Below are 24961 nucleotides of genomic sequence, written 5' to 3'. Positions count from 1 at the left end.
TGATACTTAAAACCATCACTCTCAGATGGAGATCTGGAGGTATGGCTTATGAATTGAGCTGTGATGCCTTTATCTCTAAGTTGGTACATGTTAAAAATGGTGAGCTCTCCTCTCTTACGCTATGGGAGAGCAGTCATTTACAGGTGAAGTCGGAAGTTTACATACACCTCAGCCAAATACATTTATACTCAGTTTTTCACAATTCCTGACATTTAATCCAAGTAAATATTCTCTGTTAAGTCAGTTAGGATCACCACTTTATTTTAAGAATGTGAAATGTCAGAATAATAGTAGAGAGAGTGATTTATTTCAGATTTATTTCTTTCATCACATTCCCAGTAGGTCAGAAGTTTACATACACTCAATTCATATTTGGTAGCATTGCCTTTAAATTGTTTAGCTAGGGTGTTTTGGGTAGCCTTCCACAAGCTTAACTGAGGCAGGTTTGTAGGCCTTCTTGCTCGTTCACGCTTTTTCAGTTCTGCCCACACATTTTCTATAGGATTGAGGTCAGGGCTTTGTGATGACCACTCCAATACCTTGACTTTGTTGTCCTTAAGCCATTTTGCCACAAGTTTGGAAGTATGCTTGGGGTCATTGTCCATTTGGAAAACCCATTTGAGTCCAAGCCTTAACTTCCTGACGGTTGGGATGGTATTCTTCGGCTTGCAAGCCTCTCCCTTTTTCCTCCAAACATAATGATGGTCATTATGACCAAACAGTTCTATTTTTGTTTCATCAGACAGAGGACATTTCTCCAAAAAGTACCATCTTTGTCCCCATGTGCAGTTGCAAACCGTAGTCTGTCTTTTTTATGGCGGTTTTTGGAGCAGTGGTTTCTTCCTTGCTGAGCGACCTTTCAGGTTCTGTCGACATAGGACTAGTTTTACTGTGGATATGGATACTTTGTACCTGTTTCCTCCAGCATCTTCACAAAGTCCTTTGCTGTTGTTCTGGGATTGATTTGCACTTTGATTTGCACCAAAGTACGTTCATCTCTAGGAGTCAGAACGCACCTCCTTCCTGAGCGGTATGACTGCTGCGTGGTCCCATAGTGTTTATACTTGCGTACTATTGTTTGTACAGATGAACGTGCTACCTTCAGGCGTTTGGAAATTGCTCCCAAGGATGAACCAGAATTGTGGAGGTCTAAAAAAAAAATTCTGAGGTCTTGGCTGATTTCTTTTGATTTTCCCATGATGTCAAGCAAAGAGGCAGTGAGTTTGAAGGTAGGCCTTGAAATACATCCACAGGTACACCTCCAATTGACTCAAATGATGTCAATTAGCCTGTCAGAAGACGCTAAAGCCATTTACATAATTTTCTGGAATTTTCCAAGCTGTTTAAAGGCACAGTCAACTTAGTGTATGTAAACTTCTGACCCACTGGAATTGAGATACAGTGAAATAATCTGTCTGTAAACAATTGTTGGAAAAATTACTTGTGTCATGCACAAAGTAGATGTCCTAACTGACTTGCCAAAACTATAGTTAGTAAACAGGAAATTTGTGGAGTGGTTGAAAAACGAATTTTAATGACTCCAACTTAAGTGTGTGTAAACTTCTGACTTCAACTGTACATCCTCCGTGGATAGAGAGTGAACATACATTTAAAAAAAACTATTATACCCCCTTTTCTCCCCAATTTCGTGGTATCCAATTGTTAGTAATTACTATCTTGTCTCATCGATACAACTCCCGTACGGGCTCGGGAGAGATGAAGGTCGAAAGCCATGCGTCCTCCGAAACACAACCCAACCAAGCCGCACTGTTTCTCAACACAGCGGGCATCCAACCCGGAAGCCACCCGCACCAATGTGTCGGAGGAAACACTGTGCACCTGGCGACCTTGGTTAGCGTGCACTGCGCCCGGCCCGCCACAGGAGTCGCTGGTACGCGATGAGACGAGGATATCCCTACCGGCCTAACCCAGACGATGCTAGGCCAATTGTGCGTCACCCCACCGACCTCCCGGTCGCGGCCGGCTGCAACAGAGCCTGGGCGCAAACCCAGAGTCTCTGGTGGCACAGCTAGCGTTGCGATGCAGTGCCCTAGACCACTGCGCCACCTGGAAGGCCCGTGAACATACATTTTAAACAAACCCCCAGTTTCTTATGGGACTAGTATTAAATAAAAATACATTAACTATTAGCTATCAGACAAACATCCGACTGACTGTAGATGGGCAACCAAGTCAGAATGCAGTATGTTGATATGAGGAAATGTGTATGAGATATTTTGTAATGAATTAAGCCTCTCAGCCAGACCAAATCAAAAGATTTGAGTCTCATGGCCCTAGGTAACGGACAGCAGCAGAGTAATCACACGAGCAGAACTTAGTCAGAGGGAATATAGATAATTGCTCATATACACTGATGGCTGAGTGCTCCAGTGCTGTGAATGCTGGCCTATATGTGAGGAGGGTCATCCTATAGTTAGCATGCCGCCCTGGTGCTGTATCTCCCATACAACCTTCAAATAGAATAGGCAAAGTTCATGACCCTGGGGTCGGGGGTCATTCTCATCCACTGTCTCTCAGTCTCTGTATGTTCTCTTCCCCTGCCTGTAGTCTACCTCCCATTGATTTGCAGTGTTTGAGGCCTATGTGCAAAAAGGCAAGGACCGGATCATCTTATGTTGGATTGGAGGCTGCTGTGTCGAAGTTTTAATTACAGCATAGATTTTTTATTTTATTGTTATGCAACGGCCATGTTTTGCAAGTCCTCGCAGGCTCCGGTTGTGGTTGTGTAATTTTTCTTTCAGGGAAACCTCATCTCAGAAGGCCAGGTACTGTATTCTCTCACCACTTTTTTTGTGACATACAGTGCCTTGCGAAAGTATTCGGCCCCCTTGAACTTTGCGACCTTTTGCCACATTTCAGGCTTCAAACATAAAGATATAAAACTGTATTTTTTTTGTGAAGAATCAACAACAAGTGGGACACAATCATGAAGTGGAACGACATTTATTGGATATTTCAAACTTTTTTAACAAATCAAAAACTGACAAATTGGGCGTGCAAAATTATTCAGCCCCCTTAAGTTAATACTTTGTAGCGCCACCTTTTGCTGCGATTACAGCTGTAAGTCGCTTGGGGTATGTCTCTATCAGTTTTGCACATCGAGAGACTGAAATTATTTCCCATTCCTCCTTGCAAAACAGCTCGAGCTCAGTGAGGTTGGATGGAGAGCATTTGTGAACAGCAGTTTTCAGTTCTTTCCACAGATTCTCGATTGGATTCAGGTCTGGACTTTGACTTGGCCATTCTAACACCTGGATATGTTTATTTTTGAACCATTCCATTGTAGATTTTGCTTTATGTTTTGGATCATTGTCTTGTTGGAAGACAAATCTCCGTCCCAGTCTCAGGTCTTTTGCAGACTCCATCAGGTTTTCTTCCAGAATGGTCCTGTATTTGGCTCCATCCATCTTCCCATCAATTTTAACCATCTTCCCTGTCCCTGCTGAAGAAAAGCAGGCCCAAACCATGATGCTGCCACCACCGTGTTTGACAGTGGAGATGGTGTGTTCAGGGTGATGAGCTGTGTTGCTTTTACGCCAAACATAACGTTTTGCATTGTTGCCAAAAAGTTCAATTTTGGTTTCATCTGACCAGAGCACCTTCTTCCACATGTTTGGTGTGTCTCCCAGGTGGCTTGTGGCAAACTTTAAACGACACTTTTTATGGATATCTTTAAGAAATGGCTTTCTTCTTGCCACTCTTCCATAAAGGCCAGATTTGTGCAATATATGACTGATTGTTGTCCTATGGACAGAGTGTCCCACCTCAGCTGTAGATCTCTGCAGTTCATCCAGAGTGATCATGGGCCTCTTGGCTGCATCTCTGATCAGTCTTCTCCTTGTATGAGCTGAAAGTTTAGAGGGACGGCCAGGTCTTGGTAGATTTGCAGTGGTCTGATACTCCTTCCATTTCAATATTATCGCTTGCACAGTGCTCCTTGGGATGTTTAAAGCTTGGGAAATCTTTTTGTATCCAAATCCGGCTTTAAACTTCTTCACAACAGTATCTCGGACCTGCCTGGTGTGTCCCTTGTTCTTCATGATGCTCTCTGCGCTTTTAACGGACCTCTGAGACTATCACAGTGCAGGTGCATTTATACGGAGACTTGATTACACACAGGTGGATTGTATTTATCATCATTAGTCATTTAGGTCAACATTGGATCATTCAGAGATCCTCACTGAACTTCTGGAGAGAGTTTGCTGCACTGAAAGTAAAGGGGCTGAATAATTTTGCACGCCCAATTTTTCAGTTTTTGATTTGTTAAAAATGTTTGAAACATCCAATAAATGTCGTTCCACTTCATGATTGTGTCCCACTTGTTGTTGATTCTTCACAAAAAAATACAGTTTTATATCTTTATGTTTGAAGCCTGAAATGTGGCAGAAGGTTGCAAAGTTCAAGGGGGCCGAATACTTTCGCAAGGCACTGTAGATATTCTCCGGGTGTTATTTTGGTTTCCCAAAACCTTGCAGATAATACGTTCACAGAGTTTCTCATACTCCCAACCTTGGGAAGAATGTTAACACGTTCTCGGTGTGGTTACTTGAAAGGTGGTCTTGTTCACAGGCAAAGCCAGGAATGTATTTAATATTTCTAGTCTGGAGAAAGATGGCAAAGCAAACAGAAGGGTCAGCGTCTTACTTTGGTTTGCTAGTTTTTTGTCAATTCGTTTTCTGCGTTACATTTTCATCTAGCCTAGTTGTCTTTGTCTTTCTTGGTTATAAGCTATTGAACTACGTAACCATGCCTACGTGATTGAGCCCTCTCCCACCAGAGAGTGTTGTTTTAAGAAAGGATTCAAACTTGTTTCAGGACCTTGCTCCATAAGAGAGCTGAGCTAGCCAAAGCTCAGGCTATATGGCAGCTGTACAAAGTATGTAATTTTCTGCTAGTAACAGCAGATTAATTCCGAAGCCAACGTGTATTCTGTTTTGTAGTTAACTGAAGTCGTGGCTGTGCGTGACTACCGTAGTTCTTAGGACTCAGAAAAGACCATGTTCATGTGCGCCTACTGTAAACGAACCAGCTTGCCAACTATTGTGATGATATATTTTTTGCCCTTTTAAAGGACAGTGGAACCATCACCAGGCTACTCTGATCTGCTAAGACCTCTTTTTGTTTTGAAGGGAAATGTTGAATTCACAGAGCAACTCGCATACACTCCTCCTCTCTTTGCCTTCAGCAGTCTGCTGAAATCTATCACCCATAACTCAGGCATCATGGCTGCTTTCAGTCTCACCTGTCTGTTTGAAAATGGAGACGTTCTCAAGATGACAGGCGGTGTGCTCTGGTGGTGGGATGAGCTTCCAAAAAGGCCCGTAGCAACAAAGCTGGAGTTTTTTGGCTCTGGATCTGAAAGACCTATTTAATTGGAATTTGAATGGCTATCAAGATGCTGCTTTGTACTCTGTTTCTAATCCTAAACCATATGCGGTAGTATACTGTAGGTGACATCAAGGGCGACATTTGGCCTCTGAAAAATGCTCTAATCTGCTCTATACTGTATATGCTGTAGGTAATACTCACTATATAGCAGAGGTAATCATCCTGTAACTGTACATGCCATAGGTAATACTCACTATATTGCAGAGGTAATCATCTTGTAACTTTCTTTTATGATGTCCATGAGAAAAGGTTGTTCCCGCACATTTACTTTAAACTCACATTTATAATCACAACCGCTACACGGGAATCGTAAAAAAGAAAAGTTATGAGATTGTTGCTGCTGCAATATTGTGATTATTAAAGGGTCAATCTGCAGTTCAAATAATAATAATAGTAAGGCATCGCACTACCACTTTTTGGGGAAAAGGCTGAGGGATGGGGCTGGAGAAAAGTAACCACTCTCAAATTCATAGACAGAGCTCTGGATTCAAGGGCTGCCCATCCATTTCATAAAAATATATAGTTTTACCATGTTTTGAGGCCATACAGTGTTTCTTTACATTTACAGTTGAAGTCGGAAGTTTACATACACTTAGGTTGGAGTCATTAAAACTAGTTTTTCAACCACTCCACAAATTTCTTGTTAACAAACTATAGTTTTGGCAAGTCGGTTAGGACATCTACTTTGTGCATGACACGTAATTTTTCCAACAATTGTTTACATACACTGAATTATAAGTGAAATAATCTGTATCACAATTCCAGTGGGTCAGAAGTTTACATACACTAAGTTTACTGTGCCTTTAAACAGCTTGGAAAATTCCAGAAAATTATGTCATGGCTTTAGAAGCTTCTGATAGGCTAATTGACATAATTTGAGTCAATTGGAGGTGTACCTGTGGATGTATTTCAAGGCCTACCTTCAAACTCGGTGCCTCTTTGCTTGCTTGCCGTCATACCGCTCAGGAATTAGACCCGTTCTGACTCCTAGAGATGAACTTACTTTGGTGCGAGAAGTGCAAATCAATCCCAGAATAGCAGCAAAGGACCTTGTGAAGATGCTGGAGGAAACAGGTACAAAAGTATCTATATCCACAGTAAAACGAGTCCTATATCAACATAACCTGAAAGGCCCCTCAGCAAGGAAGAAGCCACTGCTCCAAAACTGCCATAAAAAAGCCAGACTACGGTTTGCAACTACACATGGGCACAAAGATCGTACTTTTTGGAGAAATGTCCTCTGTTTGATGAAACAAAATTAGAACTGTTTGGCCATAATGACCATCGTTATGTTTGGAGGAAAAAGGGCGAGGCCTGCAAGCCAAATAACACCATCCCACGGGGGTGGCAGCATCATGTTGTGGGGGTGCTTTGCTGCAGTAGGGACTGGTGCACTTCACAAAATAGATGGCATCATGAGGAGAGAAAATTATGTAGATATATTGAAGCAACCTCTGAAGACATCAGTCAGGAAGTTAAAGCTTGGTCGCAAATGGGTCTTCCAAATAGACAATGACCCCAAGCATACTTCCAAAGTTGAGGCAAAATGACTTAAGGTAGACAAAGTCAAGGTATTGGAGTGTCCATCACAAAGCCCTGACCTCAATCCTATATAAATTGTGGGCAGAACTGAAAAAGCGTGTGCAAGCAAGGAGGCCTACAAACCTGACTCAGTTACACCAGCTCTGTCAGGAGGAATGGGCCAAAATTCACCCAACTTATTGTGGGAAGCTTGTGGAAGGCTACCTGAAACATTTGACCCAAGCTAAACAATTTAAAGGCAATAATACCAAATACTAATTGAGTGAATGTAAACTTCTGACCCAATGGGATGTGATGAAAGAAATAAAAGCTGAAATAATAACCTCTACTATTATTCTGACATTTCACATTCTTAACATGAAATGGTGATCCTAACTGACCTAAAACAGGATGTATGTAAACTTCCGACTTCAACTTTACATTGTTAACAAACATTGGAGTGAAACAAGCTTAGATTTTGCATTCCGATGGGGTAGGTAGGCCTATATCTAGAGCAGATCCATGCATTTATGTCTGCCCCCTACCTTCCCAACTGTGAATGCTACAGCCAATGGAAACAGGTCCCTATTACAGGATGATATCCGAACCCATTTGAAGCCCCATGTGACAGAAAACTCATTTCTCATCCTGTGTAGCCTACTGTCACACATAAGTAGAAAAGAGAATGTAACAAAAATGCATCATAGCTCCCAGCACACACGGATCACATCTCGGATTCACTCAATGAATGCCATTACAAGTAAATGAAGTGTTTCAGCGCGCTCATTATTTCTCATGATTGAATTGTCCAAAAGCATCACTCAGTTGTTAGGACTGTGCCAACCCCCTTGCGTACAGGCCCCGAGATCTGGGATATATTCTAATGCTTTATCGAGCATAGTGTGGGCACCACGCTCAGTGTGTTTTTAATCTGGATCTCGCTCTCTGAGACACCGGAAGTGTATTATCTGAAATGTGCGGTAAACAGTGCTCCCTTGCTGCCAGAACAATGAGAAGTTTCATCAGCCGCTCAGTCCGTGATTTTGTCTCTAATTCCAGACTGTTCTGCTCAATGTTTCATGTGGTAATTTGTTTCGGCATGAGGGCTTTAAGATTTTGACCTTTTTGTGAAGGTAAAGATGAGATTGGAGCATTGATGCAGGATTTATTCTTCATTACCTTGTCAATTTGATCGATGTTATTACAGGAGACATATCCAATTGATTTAATTCTACTTTTTTTTCTGGCCTCTGGACTAAAACCTAATTATGACAAGATAAAACGTGCCTATTTCTACAATGAATATGAACTGGGTGGGTTGAGATTATTCAATATAAAAGCACTAAACCTCTCTCTAAAAGCTTCACTTATACAAAACCCAAAATGGTTCTCAAGTAGATTACTAAGAAAAGCTCATCCATTGTTTAAAAATTGCCATGTTTGATTTTTGATTTAATTCATCTTTTTCAAACTAGCATTGCAGAGCTGTTTACAATTTGAAATTTTGACCCCCAGGAAAAGATAGAACAGATATTATGGTTGAACTCAAATTTGCTGGTTGATAAGACCTGTATTTATGGAAAAGATGATGGGTATTTTGTTTTTAAATTATATTGTAAATTGGAATGGTAGAGTTGTGTTTTATGGAGTTATCGGAATTGTGTAGGAAGGTCTGCAAAAATCCAACCAATTACAACCAACTGATTAAAGCATTACCCCAAAAATGGAGGAGGCAAGTGGCAAATCAATTGGTCACAAACACATGGTTAGCAGATGTTAATGCGAGTGTAGTGAAATGCTTGTGCTTCTAGTTCCGACCGTGCAGTAATCTAACAATTTCACAACAACTTCCTTATACACACAAGTGTAAAGGAATGATTAAGAATATGTACATATAAATATATGGATGAGCGATGGCCGGACGGCATAGGCAAGATGCAGTAGATGGTATAGAGTACAGTATATATTCATATGAGATGAGTAATGTAGGGTATGTAAACATTATATAGAGTGGCATTGTTTAAGTCACAAGTGATACATTTATTACATCCAAATGTTAATTATAAAAGTGGCTAGAGTATTGAGTCTGTATGTTGGCAGAAGCCACTCAATGTTAGTGATGGCTGTTTAACAGTCTGATGGCCTTGAGATAGAAGCTGTTTTTCAGTCTCTCGGTCCCAGCTTTGATGCACCTGTACTGACCTCACCTTCTGGATGATAGCGGGGTGAACAGGCAGTAGCTCGGGTGGTTGTTGTCCTTGATGATCTTTATGGCCTTCCTGTGACATCGGGTGGTGTAGGTGTCCTGGAGGGCAAGTAGTTTGCCCCTGGTGATGCGTTATGCAGACCTCACTACCCTCTGGAGAGCTTTACGCTTGTGGGCGGAGTAGTTGCCGTGCCAGGCGGTGATACAACCCAACAGGATGCTCTCGGTTGTGCATCTGTAAAAGTTTGTGTTTTTGGTGACAAGCCAAACTTCTTCAGCCTCCTGAGGTTGAAGAGGTGCTATTGCGCCTTCTTCACCATTGCTGTCTGTGTGGGTGATGTGTACGCCAAGGAACTTAAAACTTTCCACCTTCTCCACTACTGTCCTGTCGATGTGGATAGGGGGGTGCTCCCTCTGCTGTTTCCTGAAGTCCACAATCATCTCATTTGTTTTTTTGACATTGAGTGTGAGGTTATTTTCCTGACACTACACTCCGAGGGCTGCCATCTCGTCGTTGTTGGTAATCAAGCCTACCACTGTAGTGTTGTCTGCAGACTTGATGATTGAGTTGGAGGCGTGCATGGCCATGCAGTCATGGGTGAACAGGGAGTACAGGAGAGGGCTGAGAACACACCCTTGTGGGGCCCCAGTGTTGAGGATCAGCGGGGTGGAGATGTTGTTTCCTACTCTCACCACCTGGGGGCGGCCCATCAAAGGGAGGGTACTATGGTGGCACTATGGTGTTAAATGCTGAGCTGTAATCGATGAACAGCATTCTTACATAGGTATTCCTCCTGTCCAGATGGGTTAGGGAAGTGTGCAGTGCGGTTGCGAGAGCAGCGGAAGGAGGTAGGGAACTGGTCTGTCTGCCCAATATAAAGGATCAAAACTGACGGAGGAATAAAAATAGCATAAATAGGAAAGCATACCAGTTTCATTTGAGGACCAGGATGTTGACAGCTGTGCCATACAAATTGCAAAATATCTGGGAGGTGATTGTTGATGTACTCATTCCATGGCACAGGGTGTATGAGTTGATATATAAAACGACACAAGATTCAAGACTTCCTGCCTTTCAGCTAAAATTCTTGTACAGAATTCTTGTCACCAACAAAATGTTGAATATTTGTGGCATACAATCATCACAGCTCTGGAGATTTTGATGTGAGGATACATAATGAATACACCATTTGTTCTGGTATTGCCCTCAGGTATCCTGTTTCTGGTCTCAGGTTCAGGAATGGCTGAAAAGGCATAACATTGATCTAAAATTGACCCAAGAAATAGCATTGTTTGAAGACCTGGAGAAACTTGGTCAGTCAGTTACTAATATACAAAAAATACTTTCACTGATAAGAGTTATCTTCAACTCGCAATCTGTGGATTCTATTCGATTAGATTCAAATTGTATGTTAAACATCACAGCGTAGTTGAAAGATATATGGCACGAAGAAATCCAAAGGGGGTGGTCAGCAGAGATGGGTGGGATAGGCTGAAGGAAACTTGGGATGTGGAACTGTAGACAAGTGGGAGTGGAGTTGCTGGGCCGGGGATAGAATGACGGTCAAAGATAAAAGTCTAAAATAAAGTTTAAAAAAAGAGAAAAAAAATAATAGGTTTTGAATGACACTATGCCTGTTTGCCTGAGACTGACGCTGCGCAGGTGCTTGTACACATGCATATACACAAACTCGCATTCAAACGCACACATGTGACACACACGGGCACGCATACACACAGGTAAATAGTGCCACACATGCACTGAAACGTATACAGTTGGCCTTGCTGTTTCGATTAGAGTTTTCCTTGATGTGTTTTTATTTTGCGTGATCTGTTTTGGTTTTCCTTTTGTTTTTCTCTTTTAATCCCTCTTGTTAATTTTGTTGGTTGTTGGTGCATTGTGGGATGGTGGCGTGGGGTGGAGAATGGAGGAAGAGGGATTTATGTCATTTATGAAGTAGTGTTTCTCTTTTTTTTAATGTCCGCTCTCTCGGTTTCAGTGGCAGCAGAGAGTCTCTGATTTAAAGGAGTGTTGTATTTCCAGATGGGTCTGATACCATTCTTCTCTTTTCTCCACAGTCTCTGTTGACAAAATGGGACAGCATCTAGGAAAACGCGAGCCACAGCCGCAGAGCAAGGTAAGCGTCTCAGTTGAAAGTGTATGTATGCATGATTTTGTGCAAGTATACAGGACATTAGTGCTCAGCGATGAACCGAAATGTTGGTTTATTTTAGTTTTTGTATTTTTTTTAAGTAATTGACCAACATCAGTTAAATTATTTGTTTTCTGTGCGCTCAACGCGCCGTTTGTGCCGTTTCTCTAGAGAGATTACTCTCTGGGACACGTTGTCCAACTCATCATAGTTAAATGACGTAAATGTGGTAATTAACTACAATGACCAGAATCCAATCCAATCCAGTGGAAGAGCGATAGAGAGACACGAGAGGGATAGAGAGCAGTTGCTTAGGTTGTCTCTACCTGGCAATTCATCTAAGAGATTCATAGGTGTCATTTAGCCGTCTTAAAATCAACTTTGAAGAACTGCTGAAACAGTGATTTTGTCAGACAGCCGGCAGTTAGCCAGCTAGGCTAGCCTACTAGCCTGAAGGATGACTCTTTGGGGAACAGAGGTAGATGGCTGGCTACTGCCTGAGCAGAGATTAGATAATGACTTGAAATAAAATAATAAATCATCAAATATATCTAGATTGTTGTATATGTACACAACAACTGAAATGTTTTATTAAAGTCATGTGAATTAAGGATGGTTTATGAATAGGGGATATGCAGAACTGGGCAGTCATTGGGGTTGTGTTAATGAGATAATATCATCATCATACATAAACAACCAAAGTAATGTGAGTAAATGATGGTTAGAGGCTGATAAGTGATAGTAATGGGCAGTCACTACCAATCAATTGTTTTATTCTGTGTTGTCACAGCAGTGAACCCACAATGCATTTATTGTTTAAAAAACAATATTGAAAATGTAAAAAATAAATAAATTTAAAAGCATTAATCGCTCAGCACTACAGGACATACACAGTATACACGCTTTTAGTGCACATAGATGTGCATAGTGTGTAAGATACGTTTTGATCCTTTTGGTTTTTTTTTGTGGGCGTAATACTGACAATGGTAAAGTTCAAAGTGATTGTAGACTCTAGAGCCTTTTATGTCATTCACAGCTTAAGCCTTCATCAGGGAGGTGAGGCAGAACTTTGGACCCTGCTGCAGCTTAGTCATGCAGTCATTCGTCAGAACGTCAGAGTTCTGAGTTCAGAGTTATGACCGTTTAAAAAAAGAAAAGAAAAAAAGAAGCTCTCAATCAAATCTGAAGCACTCGGAAAAATACAAATGGCTTCAAAAAGAGTCTGGCTCGGCACTTGAATAATGTAACACTCAAATGGATGCCAGACAAAGCCTGCATTCCAAGTGGCACCCTTTTCCCTCATGTAGTGCACTACTTTTGACCAGAACCCAAGCTGTTTACACAGAGCATTTTCATAATATTTAATTGGAAATAATAATGGACCTGTATTTGTGAACTTTTCACTCTGTCAAGCTTGCTCAAATTCATCGAAACTAAACCTAGACATTCAGGGAGCATCGAAAATTCCAAAATCGATGGATAAGAGGACAATATTTTTTAATAACTTTTGACTACGAGGAAATAAAATAAATTGTAAGTGCGGACCTCCAGACCTTGGTGAGGTCCGGATGCGGCGCTCAGGGCAAAATGAGCTTGACACCCTTGCTATTTTTTTTAATCACTCCCTCTTTTTTCTGCCACTCCTTCTCTCTCTCCATGCTTCTGGGGAGATGATTTTCTTTATGGGCAGTCCAGTCCTGAGAGAGGTGGCGTGGGGGTTATCAGTGGGAGTGTTGCGACTCAGAGCCGCTGAGTCTTCTTATCGACTTGCCAGATCTTAGAGTGGTGGACTGGCGGTGTTGCCAGGCAGTGTTTGATTAGCTACTATCAGAGTGTGCCTGGGTGGTCAGGACACTGGGATTTCAGTAAGTGATGACAACGTTTGCCTGCTATAGAGGAGGAAAGGTTATGTCAGGTCAGGTCTCAGGAGCTAGCCTGGTTATATAACTAGTCCGTTTCAGGTTAATGTCGGATGTGATGTACAGTATCTTTTTGATTCATCATTTTCAGCAGATTCGTAGCCCTGTCTTGTTCGGGGGCCACAGAATCAGAACGAGGTTTTTCAAATGACAAACTGACGAATATTAGAACACTTCTGGTGATGGACTGATTCCCAACTCACATTCATTTAGAATATCACCCTGTTGTTACATCTCAGAAAGATGACATTTCCTTGCTTATCATTGCCATGGGTTGGGACCCCTATGTAAAGCTAAACTGCTCGCTCATAATGATAAAACAGATCTTTAAACTGTAAAGCTGTGGAGGATACAGTGTTGTTACTTACTCTTGAAGAGACATTGGTGTGTTTGTTCAACAAAATGTGAAGGAGAAAGCACTATCTCCGTGGCACGATGCATGTATTGACAGATGGTTGTTTAGACATCCCACCAATGAAATTCTCACTCTTGGCGGGCATATATGTTGCCATGGCGATATCTGATGCATTATGTTAGGCCATTCAATGGCACATTTCATCCCACCCACCTCACACAATACACAGAGACGAACGCAGGGTCAGTGTCCCATTTCCTTCTGTAAGGATGAATGGACTACTGGGAAGATTATTATGAATTACATTTGACATTTTAGTCATTTAGCAGATGCTCTTATCCAGAGAGACTTACAGTAGTGAGAGCATACATTTTCGTATTTTTTTGTGCGAATCAGCTTATTGTCAATTTCATGCTATCATTAGCTCAGGGCCAATGGTCCACAAGAGCCCATTCAGCACTCCCACCCTAAGAACCCAGCTGTCCAGTAACGTTGAGCTCATCTCAACCATCCTACACATTTGATATCATGTCTCAAACACGGATTCTTTTACCCTTTTGGGGAAGATTAGTCAGTTCCATCATCAGATAATTTGTTATTCTTTTCTGTTAAACAAGCCTACATAAATTATTAAATTAAAGAGCTTTTAAAAGTCAAGTATCATCAGTCAATGGGGGTGTTTGGTAGTGATGGGGGGGCGATAAATCGATCATGTTGAGTGTCGCAATATTATTTTTTACGATATTATATAGACTCTGACGCCAACTATGAATTCTCTAAAAGAAGGAAGTTAAATTAAACTACTGCTAGTCAGCTGTTCCTGTGCAAAAAAAAACATGTTTGGGGCATTGAATCGCAATAAAATTGCAGTATCGAATCGCAATACATATAGAATCGTGATCCATATAGAATGGCAATACATACTGTATCATATCGACACCTAAGTAACGTGATGATATCGCGTTGTGAGGTCCTGGCAATTCCCAGCCCAATTGTTTGGGTGTTCGTTCTGAAGCTGGTTAGCCCTCTGTGGTTTGGTCTGTCCACTCAGTAGAATAAACTGGATTAAGCCAAAGCCTTAGAGAGCCTTTGTGCAGAGGAGGTCTGGCACAGATAAGATTGGCTGTGGGGTTGCTTGACTCATAGAGGATAGTTATTCTTCTATTTCTATGGCTTGATGTCTGTAAGTCCTTGGGTGGCTCTGTTACTGTAGGTAGTGAACTCAACACGTGTGATTTAAAAACAACATTCTCACCTTTTTGTATGATTCATTTGTGTTCCATGTTTGTGTCTCAAGAATTGTCAATATGACCGAACTTAAAGGCCTACATTTTATAAGTGTAGAGGTCAAACAAAATCTTTTGTCTTTTTATAGATAGTAGACCTACACATGAAACTGTTTTCTGAGGAGGTTTAATCTGCTGTTATTCCATGTGCTCTATACATACGGAAAGAGATCAAGGGGGATAACACTTGGCGCCATAAAAAAAATCTGGATCTAACAAAGTGGATATTTGTCAAATCCGTTGCTATTTTTGTATCCTAACAGGCCCCACAATGTGGTTACTAAAATCCGATTTGCATATACTACCGGTCAAAAGCTTTTGAACACCTACTCATTCAAGGGTTTTACTTTATTTTTTACTGTTTTCTACATTGTAGAATAATAGTGAAGACATAAAAACTATGAAATTACACACATGGTATTATGTAGTAACCAAAAAAATACACTTTATATTTGAGATTCTTCAAGTAGCCACCCTTTGCCTTGATGACAACTTTGCACACTCTTGGCATTCTGTCAACCAGCTTCACCTAGAATGCTTTTCCAACAGCCTTGAAGGAGTTCCCACATATACTGAGCACTTCTTGGCTGGTTTTCCGTCACTCTGCAGACCGACTCATCCCAAACCATCTCAATTTGTTTGATTTGGGGGATTGTGGAGGCCAGGTCATCTGATGCAGCACTCCATTACTCTCCTTGGTCAAATAGCCCTTACACAGCCTGGAGGTGTGTTGGGTCATTGTCCTGTTGAAAAACAAATGTTAGTACCACTAAGTGCAAACCAGATGGGGTGGCATATCGCTGCAGAATGCTGTGGTAGCCATGCTGGTTAAGTGTGCCTTGAATTCTAAATAAATCACTGACAGTGTCACCATCAAAGCACCCCCACACCATAACACCTCTTCCTCCATGCTTTACGGGGGGCGGCAGGGTAGCCTAGTGGGGCGGCAGGGTAGCCTAGTGGTTAGAGCGTTGGACTAGTAACCGAAAGGTTGCAAGTTCGAATCCCCGAGCTGACAAGGTACAAATCTGTCGTTCTGCCCCTGAACAGGCAGTTAACCCACTGTTCCTAGGCCGTCATTGAAAATAAGAATGTGTTCTTAACTGACTTGCCTAGTAAAATAAAGGTACAATTTAAAAAAATATATAAAATCGGGGAAATACACATGCGGAGATCACAGCGTTTGGATCCAAAAATCGCCAATTTGGACTCTAGACCAAAGGACAGATTTCCACCGGACTAATGTCCATTTCTCATGTTTCTTGACCCAAGCAAGTCTTCTTCTTATTGGTGTCCTTTATTAGTGGTTTCTTTGCGGAAATTTGACCATGAAGGCCTGATTCACACAGTCGCCTCTGAACAGTTGATGTTGAGATGTGTCGGTTACTTGAACTCTGTGAAGCATTTATTTGGGCTGCAATTTCTGAGACTGGTAACTCTAATGAACTTATCCTCTGCAGCAGAGGTAACTCTGGGTCTTCCATTCATGTGGCAGTCCTCATGATAGCCAGTTTCATCATAGCACTTGATGGGTTTTGCCACTGCACTTGAAGAAACTTTCAAAGTTCTTGAAATGTTCTGTATTGACTGACCTTTGTGTCTGAAAATAATGGACTGTCATTTATCTTTGCTTATTTGAGCTGTTCTTGTCATAATATGGACTTGGTCTTTTACCAAATAAGGCTATCTTCTGTATACCCCCCACCTTGTCGCAACACAACTGATTGGCTCAAACGCATTAAGAAGGAAAGAAATTCCACAAATTCACTTTTAAGAAGGCACAGCTGTTAATTGAAATGCATTCCAGGTGACTATTTCATGAAGCTGGTTGAGAGAATGCCAAGAGTGTGCAAAGCTGTCATCAAGAGAAAGGGTGGCTACTTTGAAGTCTCAAATATAAAATGTATTTTTTTTTTTTGTGGTTACTACATGATTCCATATGCGTTATTTCATAGTTTTGATGTCTTCACTATTATTCTACAATGTAGAAAATAAAAAATGAAAGGAAAACCCTTGAATGAGTAGGTGTTCTAAAACTCTTGACCGGTAGCGTATATTTGCATAATATTTAGAAGTTGTCCTTTTTCGGGTTTAATTTTTTTTTTTTTTTTTTTTGCTAATGGTTAACTACTGTTTGGATAAGGTGGTTGCATAGCTTGCCAAAACAAAATTGGTGGTGGAAGTTGACATAATGTTTTAACTGTAATGCAGTTAATTGGTGCTTATGAAATTAACATAAATTGAGGTTGACATCCAAACAAGGCAACTACCTCAACTTGTACTCCAACATAGTGTTGAATACACATATAAATAAATGTAGGCTAATTTAGATGGGCTGCACTGAGGAGATTCTGGATCTATCCCCCATGGGGAGACTTACGCGTGGTGTTTCCATGGTTTAAGTTGAACTCTTACCCGATCTACAGTATATGTTTTGCATATACAGCAGCTGCCTTAATGCTGTGTGGTCCACCGATAAGGATAAGTAGAGGCTTATTTAACTAACACACCACTGTGTTCAGTCAGGTTGGGTCTGAGAGCAGCTACTTTACTGAAAAAAAGCAGAATGCGATGCTGTCCATAATTGAACAGAACAAGGTGAGTTGTTTTCTCTCAGTGTCTCGCCCTCTGAATCCCGAAATTGCACCCCACCTATTGTTCCTGTCTGTTACGGCGTGGGTGGGGAAGAAAGAGGGGGCTTTTAAATGGCGAGTAATGTACTTTAACGACATCGGGTAATTAACCTCCGCCGTGCCGGAGTCAATTTGTCACCGATTTTTCAAATTACAGCAGAGAAAATGGGCGAGCCGTTAAAATTCAGCTGTGGACGCAATCAACTTTGACCCTTCTCCTCTCCCACTGCATAATGGAATTAGAAAAGACAGAGGGAGAGAAGAAAAAAGAGAGAGAAAGGGAAGATGGCCTTTTTGAACGAGGCCTTAATATTCCTGGCATGGGCTTGCCTAGACTACCGGACAGTGACGGTGAAACCCGGGCTGGGCCTGCCTGTCCTGGCCACCTACCCCGCCTGTCCTGGCCACCTACCCCGGGGTTGATGAGAATCTATGGGGCTCTGTCAGACTCAACCAGCCTGCTGGGGTACCATGAAAAACAGGAGAGCCCAGGCAGACTCACAGTGTTGAGGCAGTGTATATTGAATTGTAATATTTTTCACCTGGTGATCTAACCAGGGGAGGGAGTGGTAGGGACCAAAGAAAAAAGGAGTGGGATCAGAAATGATGCAAGTAATGTTATTTGATGTACTAATCTGCCTGCTTCTATCATAGCTGATAGCTGAAATAACCCCCCCCCCCCCCCCCCCCACACACACACACAAAATATTTTACAGTTTAAAGAGTGTCACAACATTGATTCCAAGCAACCATTATGGTGCTGGCTATAAGGCCTTATGCATACACTGAGACACACGTACATCGGGGATAGGACTATTTATCCACCCTCACAAAGCAGATTTGGGCGACGCGGTTGTGTCTGAGGAGAATTCATGCATTGTCAGGCCTGTGGTAGTATCCAATCTCATGTCTGATAAGCCTGCATTGTGAACTGTCGTGGAGACCCCAATACAGGTCCAACTTCCAGACCTCTGTTGATCATGTTCTGCCATTTTGAAAGCCATCTTATTGGCTTTTTCTCAGTTTCAAGAAAAAGCCAATATTGTATTGTGTGAATTCATTGAGGATTAAGATGAGAGGCAGCGTGTAAATCCAGTCTCCAGTGGAGGGAGCCTGCGGCCCAGTTAGTGGTCCTGAAGTTAGGCTATTGTCCACACTTTCCTGCCCCGAGAGGAGTTTCTTTTTGTGTTGAACTGTAACTTACAGGCTCCCATCTTCAGCTCAGCATGCTGGCTCAGGTACCTGCCTGACTGGAATTGTGTTCAGTAGTAGATATGGGTTGAAATACTATTTGAAACGTTTCAAATACTTTTGAGCGTTTGCTTTAGTCTGCCTTGGGAATGCCAAATGGGCGGGGTTTGCCGTTTCAAATAGTATTGAACCCAGGTTTGTTCAGTTTCTCTCCCTAAAGCTAAGGGGGTCGTAAATAGCTCCTTCTCATTTGTTCCAAACCTGTTCATGCTTGGGTAGCAGCAGAAGCGATCCCTTCCTGTACTTGCTCTCCCCCATGTTACGCAATCATGCTCCATAGTAACATTCATGTTCACTGCTCTCCGAAACAAGGAAGTAAAGCTCCCCACACAACATTTCTTTAAGGGTAAAGAGGGTACCTCTGGATATTACTGTTAGAACGCGAATACATTTCACATTTGGAGACCTACGCAGGGACAAATACAGCAGCTATATTTATTTTTTATTTAACCTTTGTTTTTGCAGAGAATAACCGATTCTAATTTGCAATGACGACCTGTCGAACACAGCAGACAAGCACAGCAGAAAGACTTTGACTAGGTAATATTCATGTCTTGCAGTTGTACAGATGAGTAATGTTTGCTGATACTTGTTTTCACCATTAATGTCACAGCACCACTGACCATTTTATCCTGTTGCACACTGATTTGTTTTACTCATAATTAAAGTGGGATACATGCTGTTAAATTACCAGCTCTCTTAATATTACAATAAAAAAATATATACAATTCCCTGAGCGCTATTATTTTCACTTATCTCAAGTAATTGTATGTTACAGTTTAAGTTCAATGGGATCCTTCTTTGTCTATTTCCTGACACTGATTTTATATCTGTGGGCAGCAATATTACTTCACTCTCTGTTTGAAATGTATTCCTTAGGATGTGGATTTAGAAGTTGTACAATCCCTCAGTAAGATTACATCCTTTTTGTTAAGGCCAGGCTTTCTGTTTGGTAACGATGAGCTATAGGCTCTACGTATCCCTTGGGAATATAATATTGTTTTCTTGTTCAAAAAACAATGTCAAATTGCTAGGTGGCCACATTATTTGCCATGTCATGGGTGCTTAAGACTTTTGGCTAATTACCCTATACTCTAGTTTGTTTTTGTGGGTGGTTTGAAAAAGTATATTTTTCAAGTTGGAGGCTTTGAGGAGCCTGAGGCGGGGGACTTGTGAGCAATCATACTTCATGTGAGCCGGTCTGTGAGATATTGTGAACATTTGCAGTGTGAGCACATCCTGCTGTTCAAGAAGAAATCTGTGGGATGGAGTCTCCAAGTCCCCATTCACCATTCCTCTTGGGGATGAACACAAATGCTTAAGGGCACACCTATCAGAGAGGAAACGGATAAAACCATGACCTTTGACTCTCTCTAAGAAATTCCTCCAAGTCATGAGAGGTTCCAATTATGGTTGCACATTTTGGTGAATATTCAGGCGGAAACTGTGTGGGAATTAACGTGAATATATGGGAATTAATATTAATACCATTTAAATGTAGATTTATTTGGAGACATAAACCTTTTACCTTATCATAAGTAGACATAATTGCAAATGATGAAATCCTTCCAATAGAAAAATATTATAAACATTTTGTTACGAATTGAACTTTAATTAAATGAGTTGACTCTTCACATGGGATGATTTCACTGAACAACAAAAGAAAGGGAATATTGACATCTGTAAAATGATAGTCTAGAAACTAAAGCTTTGGTTGTCTTCCTCTCAGGCTTCCATATCTTCTCCCTGGACCTCCTCAATGTCCACCTCTTGAACATCAGACTCTGAGGCCTCATCTTCACTGTCACTTTCCAACCTTGTTGAGGATGGCTCATTGTCAGGCTGAAAAAGCCTCAAATGCCTCCCTGGTGGCGCAGTGGTCTAAGGCACTGCATCGCAGTGCTAGCTGTGCCACCAGAGACTCTGGATTCGAGCCCAGGCTCTGTCACAGTCGGCCGTGACCTGGAGGTCCATGGGGTGACGCACAATTGGCCTAGCGTTGTCCGGGTTAGGGAGGGATTGGCCGGGAGGGATATCCTTGTCTCATTGCGCACTAGCCACTCCTGTGGCGGGCCGGGCGCAGTGCACGTTGACCAGGTCGCTAGGTGTTTGGTGTTTCCTCCGGCACATTGGTGCGGCTGGCTTCCGGGTTGGATGCGGGCTGTGTTAAGAAGCAGTGCGGCTTAGTTGGGTTGTGTTTCGGGGGACGCGTGGCTCTCGACCTTCGCCTCTCTGGAGCTCGTGTGGGAGTTGTAGCGATGGGACAGGACAGTAACTACTAACAATTGGATACTACGAAATTGGGGAGAAAAGAGGGTAAAAAAAGCCTCAAGATGGCCACCAATTTCTCAACCCTTGTATTGGTCAGCCTGTTGCGTCTTTGGTGTGTCTGTTCCCAAACAAGGACCAGTTGCGCTCTGAGGTGGCTGATGTTGGTGGGATTTGGAGGATGATGGAGGCAACAGGAGAAAGAGCCTCAGATCAACAAAGTCCCTTCCACCATGTGGATGAAGAGATATGTTGGCCCTTGCTTGGAAGTGTACTTCGCCAGACTGCCAAGAACCTTGCCCTCATCCAGGCCAAGGTGGCGAGACACAGTAGTGATAACACCATAGGCCTTGTTGATCTCTGCACCAGACAGGATGCTCTTTCCAGCATACTTGGGGTCCAACATGTATGCTGCAGTGTGTATGGGCTTCCGGCAGAAGTCTTCACGCTTTTTGATGTATTTCAGAACTGCAGTTTCCTCTGCTTGGAGCAACAGTGAAGTGGGCAGGGCAGTATGGATTTCTTCTCTTACATCTGTAAGCAGAGTGTGAACATCAGACAGGATGGCATTGTCTCCCTCAATCCGTGAAATTCTACTACTGTAGATTTCAGGCTGCTTACCACTATATCCCAAAATACATCATCCAGGGGGATCCTCTTGATGGGGCTGTCCACATCGGCAGACTGTGATATGGCCATTTCTTGTAGACTCCTTCCCCTCCAGGAGACTGTCAAACATGGACAGCTTCAATGTGGTGCTCCTATTCTTCTCACTTTGCTTGGTGAGATTGATTGTTGCTATAACTTGATGACCCTTAACATACCTAACCTTTTCATTGGCTCTCTTGTAGAGTGTATCCATTGTTTTCGGTGCCATGATGTCCTTGAGGAGCAGATTCAATGCATCAGCAACACAGCCAATCTGTGTGATGTGTGGGTAGGACTCCTCCACTTTAGACCAAGCAGCCTTCATGTTCGCAGCATTGTCTGTCACCAATGCAAATACCTTCCAAGGTCATTGATGACTGCCTTCAGCTCATCTGCAATATAGAGACCGGTGTGTCTGTTGTCCCTTGTGTCTGTGCTCTTGTAGAGTACTGGTTCAGGGGTGGAGATTATGTATTTAACTCCTTGCCCACAAACATTCGTCCACCCATCATAGATGATTGCAATACAGTCTGCGTTCTCTCTGATTTGCCTTACCTTCACATGAACTCTGTTGAACTCTGCATCCAGCAAATGAGAAGATAAAGCATGTCTGCTTGGAGAGGTGTATGCTGGGTGAAGAACATTCAGAAATCTCTTCCAATACACATTGCCTGTGAGCGTCAGAGGTGAACCAGTTGCATACACGACTCGAGCAAGACATTCATCATCATTTCTCTGACTGCGTTCCTCCATTGAGTCAAAAAAAAAAATCTGATTCCAGGAGGACCATGAGCTGTTGCTAGTGATAAGGTGTCTGATTCATCATTTTCACCTCGAATATAAGTAGAGGGACTTTTGTCAGAGGTTGCTTGTTGTGAGCGCAGAGGGAACTTTATGCACTTGGCCAGATGATTCTGCTTCTTTGTTGCATTCTTCACACATGATTTGGCACAGTATTTGCAAATGTACACAGCAGTTAGATTAAACAACTCCTTTGTAAGATACATGTTTTAAAATGAAACCTGTATGGGAACAGGTGAATTAACAATCCTCAGTTAGCAGGCTCAAGCAAGCTAAAACCCACATGGTAGCAAAAACGAACTAAAAAAAACTAAACACACTTTGCTGTAGGCTACTATTTACTAGTTAACAAAACATCCTGTATGTCATATAAAATATATCCCCCCCCCCCCCCACCCAGTATTGTAATCAAAACTTACCAGAAAGCATGTAGTCCTTGGCTCAGACAGTGTAGTAGTGTGGGCTCAATAGCATCTCATTAGTGTGCAAGATCTTGAGAATGAGCTGTACATGTGATGGAAGAGTGCACTGCACATGTGATGGAAGAATGCACTGTGCATCCAGAGGGTTGCAATTCCATTGAGTTGGGGATAGTTTAACCAAAATATGCCACAAGACCCAGAATTGCCTTATCTGTATCCCACAAAAAAGGTTCACTGTTATAAGCTAACTTTTTTTGATGAATTTAAGCAAAATTCCCCAAATTCCCGGGCTTAACCATGGACGATTTCCGGAAAGTTTCCGACCCTTTGCAACCCTACTTCAATCACTACACTCCAAATCCCCCCAGACTATAAGAGCTTAGAAAGCTTTTGGAAACTACACATGGAAAAAAGGGGAACCAGCTCATCTTTTTATATACATCCATTTGAAAGCCCATCCAATTGAAATCAGATACAGACATTTTCAAAAGGTAGCATTTCAAGAAATATCAGACCGACATGCATAACCTTGGAGAAACAGATAGGCATGCTTTATATGAAGAACCCCATTGAATACAGAGAACAGACAGATTCTGGTTGAGATTGCATATTCTCCCAGTCTTACCTATTTCTGCAGCGAGAGTAGCTATTATGCTGCTTGATTTAGCATTAACCTCTGCCTCGGCCCTCCTCAAAAAGTTGAATTTGATTCCCCCTTCATTGTGGTGCGAGTGGCTGGCCTTATCTCGTTCTGTGTAGATGTGCAGCTTCCCTCCATCCCTCCGTCTTTCCTCTCCCCCTGGGATGCTCTTCTCAACAAGATAGAAATATCATCCCTCCTATTATGATAAGCAGGTGCAAAGAAGTCACGTCGTCAGCTCCTACCTGCGGACGGTGACAAGCAGGCTAGGCCGCCACTCGCGGCTGCATGGCCCACTTTGTTGAAATAGCCGCGTTTTTAAAATCCCCCACGGTTTGTGATAAAAAGCAGTCCGAGAAGAGAGGATGTGTATTATATTTCTGGAAGGAGATGGGAAATGTGACTGGAAAGGGGATTTCAAAATGTTTCGAATGGTGTCTAATGGGAAATAATACAGTATATTGTAAGATTCAAAGTAAAGTTAATGTACCACCCAGTGCTCAGATAATGGTACATTTGATTTGGAATTGATGGAACGGGATACGAAAGACGCTATTGACTTGCCTGGTATGCTTGAAAAAGAACACAATCTCAGTCCAACTGAGTCACCATAATATTCTGAACACAGAGGGACAATTTTCTATATTTCTAATATATATATATATTTTTTAATGTGTGCGTATGTGTGTGTTTGCACGTGTGTTTTTGTGTTTGTGTGTGCATTTACACTGAGTGTACTTTCCATGACATAGCTTTCACCTGGATTCACCAGTTAAGTCTATGTATGATCCCTTATTTATGCCCCTTGTTAAATCCACTTCAATCTGTGATGAAAAGGAGGAGACCGGTTAAATAAGGATTTTTATGCTTCGAGACAATTGATTGTGTATGTGTGCCATTCACAGGGTGAATTGGCAAGACAAAATATTTAAGTGCCTTTGAACGGGGTATGGTGGTAGGTGCCAGGCACACCGGTTTGAGTGTGTCAAGAACTGCAATGCTGCTGGCTTTTTCACGCTCAACAGTTTCCCGTGTGTATCAAGAGTGGTTCACCACCCGAAGGATATACAGCCAACTTGGCACAACTGTGGGAAGCATTGGAGTCAACAGTGGCCAGCATCTCTGTGGAAGGCTTTCGACACCTTGTAGAGTCCATGCCCCAGCGATTTGAGGCTGTTCTGAGGGGGGAAAGTGGGTGTCCTTAATGTTTTGTACACTCAGTGATGTGATGGCGTAGGTGTGTGTAAGTGTCTAGAGGAGAGGGGGGTTAATGCATTTAGCAATGCTTTTATGATAATAAGAACGTCCCAAAAATACTGCAAATGTGTCTGACTTTTGTGTGCTGCGATAATTCAGGTAAGCCTCTAAACAAATATCAGATTCGGCTCCATGTGGCTGATAATGAAAAGGCTCTCTGCTCTGTTGCCATGGTATCTCAGCTCACCTCTT

General features: G+C 42.1%; 1 protein-coding gene across 2 annotated transcripts in view; it reads left to right on the top strand.

The window, feature by feature from the left end:
• Window positions 1-24961, top strand: part of LOC135564838 (myelin basic protein-like) — a 52690-nt gene that overhangs the window by 4799 nt on the left and 22930 nt on the right. For both annotated transcript variants that reach the window (XM_065010901.1, XM_065010910.1), the window contains exon 2: window positions 11216-11274. In XM_065010901.1, coding sequence (XP_064866973.1) covers window positions 11230-11274 — 45 coding nt within the window. In that variant the 5' untranslated portion in view covers window positions 11216-11229. The remainder of the gene's footprint in view (window positions 1-11215; window positions 11275-24961) is intronic.

Source organism: Oncorhynchus nerka, linkage group LG3 (genome assembly GCF_034236695.1).
Source record: "Oncorhynchus nerka isolate Pitt River linkage group LG3, Oner_Uvic_2.0, whole genome shotgun sequence".
In the NCBI taxonomy this organism is placed as follows: Eukaryota; Metazoa; Chordata; class Actinopteri; order Salmoniformes; family Salmonidae; genus Oncorhynchus; species Oncorhynchus nerka.
Note: the sequence above shows the minus strand (reverse complement) of the source record. Positions and strands in the feature narration are given on the sequence as shown.